Source organism: Bidens hawaiensis, unplaced genomic scaffold, assembly GCF_021521415.1.
Source record: "Bidens hawaiensis isolate Kalapana, Puna unplaced genomic scaffold, B.hawaiensis_p1.1 tig00005523_1, whole genome shotgun sequence".
Taxonomy (NCBI): Eukaryota; Viridiplantae; Streptophyta; class Magnoliopsida; order Asterales; family Asteraceae; genus Bidens; species Bidens hawaiensis.
This window is the reverse complement of record NW_027491356.1, coordinates 1023668-1031547: the sequence shown is the minus strand read 5'-3', so window position 1 is coordinate 1031547 and position 7880 is coordinate 1023668. Positions and strand designations below refer to the sequence as shown.

At 31.1% G+C, this 7880-nt stretch overlaps 1 protein-coding gene across 1 annotated transcript; it reads right to left on the bottom strand.

The window, feature by feature from the left end:
- Positions 1–635: 635 nt before the first annotated feature.
- Positions 636–7633, bottom strand: LOC143630050 (protein ZINC INDUCED FACILITATOR-LIKE 1-like). Its single transcript, XM_077099155.1, has 16 exons — positions 7390–7633; positions 5110–5150; positions 4958–5018; positions 4776–4878; positions 4528–4684; positions 3588–3650; positions 2432–2481; positions 2263–2338; positions 1993–2172; positions 1830–1917; positions 1672–1757; positions 1312–1419; positions 1179–1223; positions 985–1073; positions 824–867; positions 636–727 (listed from the first exon to the last, which is right to left on the bottom strand). Exons 1-16 carry the CDS (start codon positions 7541–7543, stop codon positions 636–638), a joined length of 1437 nt encoding a protein of 478 aa, XP_076955270.1. The 5' UTR covers positions 7544–7633.
- Between the last annotated feature and the right edge of the window lie 247 nt (positions 7634–7880).

The following is a 7880-nucleotide window of genomic DNA, read 5'->3' as shown; positions in this document are numbered from 1 at the left end:
CGCCACCAACACCAAGCATCTACTGGTTCAAGTGGTTCCCTCACAAACCGAGTTGTCAAGATGAAATAGTGAATCTAGGAACACTCTCAAATTTCACTATACATTGCGAGTATTAATGTATTTCTTTTTGAGATACATACAACCTGAGTGACCCAAACCAAACTTAAGAACTCCTCTTATATATTACATAATATTCATATTTGAGATTGATTCCCCTAAGAGGAATGTTTGGTATTTGATATATTAACATAATATCCATAGTAGTACATTACATTTTGAAAAAAAGGGTCGAAATTTACCTCACTTGTGATCGCAGTTGCTACAAATACGCAAAGTATAAGAATAGTCGATAAAAGAAATTGACAAGGAATAGTAGAAGAACGCCTCTTGATACAAATGATTTGACATTTCATACTTTAAATTTATTTTAACCCTCACAAAATGAATGACATCCACGACCTAAACACAACTGATACAATACAACACAAAGCTTGAAGGCCCTTACTGTTGACTCTATATAAAGTCAACATAAAAAATGTTACCTTTGCAAGTAGAGCACCCAAAAACATACAGACCTTTGATTCCTGAAGAATCAAATATATTTAGATTTATATATGGGTTCATGTGCTCCCCAATCAGTAATGGTTTGTGATCAAAAACGGCTTGAAAGTAAGTAGAACTCCAATTCCTTCAACCACATTCAACAAGAAAAATATCATATGGACTCCTGAAATTAATAAAAGATACAAACAAAATTACTTTATATTTAACATTCAAAGAGGAAAAATAGCATTTTCAGGTGACGCGAATAATGAACACATACCAGGAAGAAATGTTGCATTTTGTCTCTTTTGGGACCATGACAAACTGCAAATATATTGCCAAGTGAGACTTATTTGATGCAAATTTGGGTCTAATTTGATAATGTAGATATAATTGTGAGATTATTAAATGAATGAGTTTATTAAATGAATGAATACTCACAGTGCTCCTCCACACGCGGGACCGATTGCTTTGCAAATTGACTGCAAAGTCATGGCTATGCCATTGGCTGCACCTCTTTGGTGTTGTTCCTGTTATCATTCATGTGCATTTGTATACAATATTAATGAGTTAAACGTCTTCGAAAACATTGAAAAACAAAGAAAAAGAATTAAAAAGAGAAGGTATAATGTTACCACAGCTATATTTTGCAGCATGTACGTGCCAGTTATGATAGACACCTAGTAAAATTACCATTTATACATGCATAGTTAAATAAAGTTTAATGTCAACATGATGCATAAAACATTTGAACCATACAAAACTTACTGATAAAATGTTCTTCATGACTGATGCAACATTTAACGTAAAGATGAGCATGAAGCCTGATAACAAAGCTATGTATGGATACAATGTGAGCAAAGGTATAGACAAAACCTACACAAGATATAGTTGTGTTAACGTAGTTAGTACCTTTGACTCTAAAAGTCAAACAAACTACTTAGGCCATTAAAAATTATGTAAATCTATTTAACCTTTCTACAAAACTATAATTGCATCAAAAATAGAATAATTATCATATGCTAAGAAGAATTTATGATAACACAGAAAAAATAATAACTGCAATTTTGTTAAAAACAAGTTCGACTTTTAAATACAAACGAATGACATATAAGGAAAATTGCTTACTCCTGATATGCGAGCTACACCGATTGGGCCAAATATTCTTTGTGCAATTGGATATAATGAAGTTTGGAAAATAAGAAGGCCCACCCCTAAATCAAGACTTTTGTGATTAATATAAACTAAAAAAATCATAAATTAACGTCCAAATTCTAACACTTCACCTGTGATAGATAGAACTGTGCCAACATCTTCAGTAGAATAATTCAGGCCCCCTAAACTCTTAGGGCTCACAGCCCACAAAGAGAAAATCTGTGAAAAATAAAATTTGCATTTTTGATTTTTTAGGGCACGTGACGTGTAATTGACAGATAGATTTTAGATCACCTCTGCGTAAGCCATGTCATGAAGTGAAAACACGCAATAGACAATGATAGAAGACATCAGTGGCCAGTTTTTAAGGAGGCTTATAAACGTGGAATCTTTTATTTCATCTGTTTCTGCATCAGCATCTGAAACACAGCAAGCGGACTCCAACTCATTTTTCTTATGAAAGTGTAACGTTTCCTGCAGTTTGAAAAACAATATTGTATAAGATTTATGTTAAGAACATGAAATCAAACAAGAATTGAGTAAAAGGTGATCAGAAAACTGTACTGGAAGCCAAAATGCACCGATGGTAACAACAAATGCGAAAATGGAGATACAAAGGCAAGGCAACAAATATGGAAATCTGCATCACATGTCATAATTGAATTGCATAAATAACAATAATTTTGGGAAATAAAATTATCACTATCAAGAAGAAACGAAAGGTTTGCTTTACCTCCCGAATAAAGAATCTGGAGATACTAAACTTGGAAAATTCTCCGCAGGCTAAATTTAAAGCAACCACAAAAAGAATAAAAACATTAAAAGGGAATACAGATTAATACAAGTATAGATCATAATTTCACTAATTAAAGTAGCAATATAATGAGTAAAATTTGTATCTCTGTTTGCGTACACAACTAAGCTGGTCTGTAAACAAACCGAACGTTACGTGGATCGTTAAGCGAGAAGTTTGTTTATTTAATAAATGAACAAACATTAACATTTACTTAATAAACGAATGAACATTAACAGAAAAATGTTAGTTCATTTAGTTAAACGGACAAGCATGAACACGTCTCATTCATTCATTTTTGTTCGTGAATGTTTGTTTACGTTCATCATTTAAATTCATTATGCATGACGTTTATGTTCATTTGTGTTTGTTAGTTTACGTTTCTTTAAGTTTGTTGGTTTACGTTTGTTAACATATTCATTTAAGTTTTTAGTCACGTGACAGCTTGGTCTAATTTTAGTAACTTGTTAGACCCTACACATTGTTGTTCACATTTATTTTCAATTGCTTTAATTAGCTCAATTATGTTTGTTCATCTATGTCCAATTATGTTCGTTCGTTTACATTCGTGGACCATTAGTTTATTCTATTAATGAACGAACATAAACTAACAGGGACACGTTCATTTTCTTAACGAGCACGAAAAATAAAACGTTATGTGTTTAATTGTTCATGTTCAATCATTTGTTTAGTTGAAACTAAAGTGTTAAGCGAACAAACACGAAAACATGCTTCATTCGTATTCGTTTTGTTCCCCTACAGGCCTACGTACAACATATATACACGCGCGCGCGCACATATACATACCATATATTATATATGTGTGCGCGCATATATTATATATATGTGTGTGTGCGCGCGCGCGCGCGTACGCATATGTGACATTTACAAAATCTTGAGTTTATTTCAAGGGATTGATATCATTTGAGATTTTTGCATGATACTGATAACAGAACTGTGATCTCTTAGTTATAAATTTGTAAATTGTACATAAATAGCCTTCTTCTAGTCAATCTTCAAGATGTAACCGACACTTGGGATATATGGAACACGTCTATAGCATACCAAAATACAAGTGGAGATACGAATTAAAAACCTGTGCAAGAAAACCACCCAATGCTGGGCCAATGATAAGTCCTATGCCCCATGATGTACTAATCTGAAACAAATGACAAATTTATAAATTTAATGTTATTAAGGGTTTGTTTGGTATGAGGTAATGGAATAAACGAAAGAATGGAATTGACAAGGGAATAAAATGAATCATTAACATTCCATTATCTTGTTTGGTTAATTACCACGTAGGAATGAAATAAACATCACTTTATTATTATTATTTTTATTTAATAGTAAACTATACACGCATATATTTTTGTCGGTTAATGGAACGGTAATAACATAATACGTATATAAAAAAAATACAATAATTATTATTATAATTAGTAATAGTTATACTCAACAAAATAATAATAATAATTGTTGATAATTTTTTATTTCATTCCTTGAGGGAATGAAAGAAAAATCACCTTGTACTATGGAATGAAAAATGTTATATATGAAAGGAATTTTATTCCTTAAAGCATTCTCATTCAACCCTCTATTTTATGTGATGTGTGCTTTTATAATTTAGAGAGTGATTTTGGGTGTTGTGAGTGAAGAGTTTTTATATTTTAGGAAAACTATATTTTAGAAAAAACAGTAGCTACTGTTCACCCCCTATAATTTTTTTAATATTTTTTTAAAGTAGTTGTGAGTGGGGAGAGAGAAAAGTTAATGAAAAAATGTATAAAAAAATATTATTTAATTGAAATAAAGAGAGAAAATATAATGAGTTTTAGTGTAATTTTTGGTTTAGAGATAGAGAATAGGATGAGAATGCTCTTAGCAATGATTCATTCCATTAATGAATGTCAACCAAACTTGTTTTATTTCATTCCTTTGAAATGATCCATTCCATTCCACTTATCATTATTTCATACTAAACACTACCTAATGGAATGCAAAAAAGAAAGAAAAGTAAACGAGTCACTACTTACGGATGACAATCCTAAAGCTTGATGTTCTTCCCGGAAAAGTTCACACGCATATGCCTTTATCGGTCCAAGCAACCCGTTTAAAAAGCCAAGAAGAAACCTTGTAGCAATAGCCATCCAATAGTTGATGCTAAAACCAAAAAGTGTGTTGAAAACAACCCTGAAGAAGATGAAACCGACAAGCTTTAGGGTCTGAAGTAATGATGTATACAAAGTTTGGTTTTAGGCGGTTATAAAAAGTAGTTACTAACACTGTTATTAAGCCAATCAGAATAACTGGCTTTCGACCATATCGATCCGCCACTACTCCCCAGAAGACAGATGTGATTGCCCTTCCAATCATATACGCAGACCCTTCAAAATTTGTAATTATTATATTACACGCTTTAATAAAAAGGTAAGAAATGAAACACCGTGAGTAAAAAATGGTTACCAACAAAGCCTGCATAGTAACTAATGTCCTCTTCTTTCTCTGTAATGTTAAAGTCCCTTACCTACAATAATATATCAACATAAAGAATTTAAAATCTCAACTCATGGAAAATGAGAAATTTGGTATACACATAAATGAACACACTTAATTACCATGAAATAGAGAAACGGGAAGAGTGATGATATAGGTAGCGCTGAGAAAAAAAAAACAAAATAGATATGAGATGTCAGCCATGAACATCAATGTGAGGTTTATGAATGTAACTTATGACCATTTATATTCATCCAAATTACACCCACGACAACTTTTGTCATATATTTTCTTCAAAAGTGGCTTCTTAATGCCACCCATTAGATATTAATATATTAAATTGATCTTTTATTTTTTTATTAATACACCGAGGTTTGGTGTTCATTGAATAGGTAAGTTTTGGATGTTGCAAGGATGGCGACGGTTCAGGCTTTTTATCTAATAGGCTATCTGCATACCATCACCATCATCAATTTATCGCATTCAGAAAGATTGTACGCATGAAACGTTGCGAATAATTTTGAAATGTAACGTGAAATTGTAAGGATTCTTTGGGAAGGAGATGATTTGCATGTTTGAATTCATGGGAAAACATGTTTTCTTTTCTTGGACGTACGTTGGTGAAGGGTGACAACTGGGAACAGGATGGGTCGAGTTTTTAATGAACTTTAATGCAAGGTGAGATCTCATTTTCCACATTTATGATAAACCTCTAATGCATTTTGTCTTCTTCTATAATTTTTACTTAAGTTTAAAACTATTAATTTTTCTTCTTCAAAGGTTAGGGTAGGATTGATGATGAAGATTAGGAGGAATTGGGATGGGGGTATTGTGGTTAAAAATAAATAAAATAATAAATAAATTGAAAGACGGTTTTACCCTTCATTTAACGATAAAAATTAACGAAGTTAATGATTTGGACGTAATTGGCAAATATTGGGAGACCTTAATGGTCCAGTTGCAAAAAAATAAAAATAAAAAAAAAACTTTTTGAAAGAAAGTAGCAAATCTCAAAAATGATTTTGTCACTTTATTCTATTTTAATTTTATTTTAAATTATTTTATTAGCAAAAAATTAAAATGATGCATGTTATTTATAGAAAGAATCATTTGCTAATAGTATAGTAGATACACAAGATTATATAATTGCATAGCAGGTTATATAATAACGTATAACTACGCAACAAGTTATATTGTTATCTGACATTAAAAGTTCAAAATAGAAAAATTTTTAACAACGCTATAATTAAACTAAAAATAATAAAATTCTCAATCTTTTTAAATTCTAAAGCATTTATTTGATACTTAAAAAAATGCAAATAATTTTAAACCCACAGAAAAAGTCAAACCACTGTGCTTATATATTTATTTATTATTTACACTCTATTTTGCTTATGGCTTAATTTAGATCTTTTCATTGGTTACATAAACTTTTCTACATTCACTTTTCAACCATAAATTCTTTTTGTATAACGATCTGACATATGTATATATATACAGCTAGATCGCTGTCACTATATTTTTTCTCACATTCAGTCACCATAGCTATAAATGTTTACCTATACTAAATGAATAAAATATATGATAAATAAACTAATATTTCGACATTCACTCACCACACCTATATTAAATGTATACCTATCAATTAAGCCGGCTAGGTGGTGGTTGTGTGAAGATGGTGGTGTTTAATGTTTATAGTGAGGTGCTAAATGCCTAAATCTATTCATATCGTCGGCTTGAATCTTAATAATTGAATAAAATAATAAATTAGCATAAAAAAACAAAATATCTTTAAGTTAACCAAGAAAATTAATAGAGTTACTGATTTGGACATGATTGGCAAGAAATAAGAAACCTCAATGGTCCAGATGCAAAAAATAAACTTTTTGGACGAAAATCTTATTATTGACCAAATCTCAAGAAACGATTTTGACACTATACTCAAATATATATATTTGTATAAAAATTTTGTTCAGATATACCCTCAACACTAGATGTGTCCCACGCATTTCAAAACATGTTTATATCATCATTCTTTCTTTCAAACGACAAGAGAACAAAATGATGACAGTCAAGCATTAAAGCAAATCAATTATACATCTTTTTTTTCGTAAACGATAATACTAAAATTTTGCGTTAAAAAGCAATCCAGAAAAAACAAAAGTACATAATAACTTTCGTGCTGAATTTAGTCCTTTTTTTTCGAAAATGAAGACTCGAGAAATGAATGCCACCATCCATACAATTTCCTAATTTTATGTAATCAATTCTAACTAATTTCAAAATAAAGTCGATAAAATATAAATACTAATTATTATTATTATTATTATTATTATTATTATTATTATTATTATTATTATTATTATTATTAAATAAAGATGATGAGAATATATGTTACTCACCAACACATAACACCACGACCCATATGAAAACGAGCTCTTTGTATGGAAACCCAGTTTGCATTCGTTTATCTCGATCTACTTTGCAACCCGGACAGTTCTCGTGGTATACCCGATCCAAAAGCTCGTCTTTAAGTTCATCGTTGTTGATCGCCATTGAAGCCTTAAATGAAGCTCACGCCAAGCCAGCAGTCGGCTTCCTTTCAAGTTCTTTCTTCCAGCGGACAACACAACCCTAGCCGGCTTCCTCGGCTTATATACGGCAAATTTAACTTCAAATCAACCTGCAACCATTTTATATTGACATGTGGAGAAGTAGTTGAATTTGGCTACTAAAGGTCAACAAAGTTGAGTATATATAACAGCAAAACTAAATTACAAAAATGGTCCATGAAGTATTCTTGTTAATTCTTATTCGAGAGAATTTTAAGAATGGTCCATGTAGTTTGAGTCGAATTTTATGCATGGTCCCTAATATTTAAACTTTGTATGTG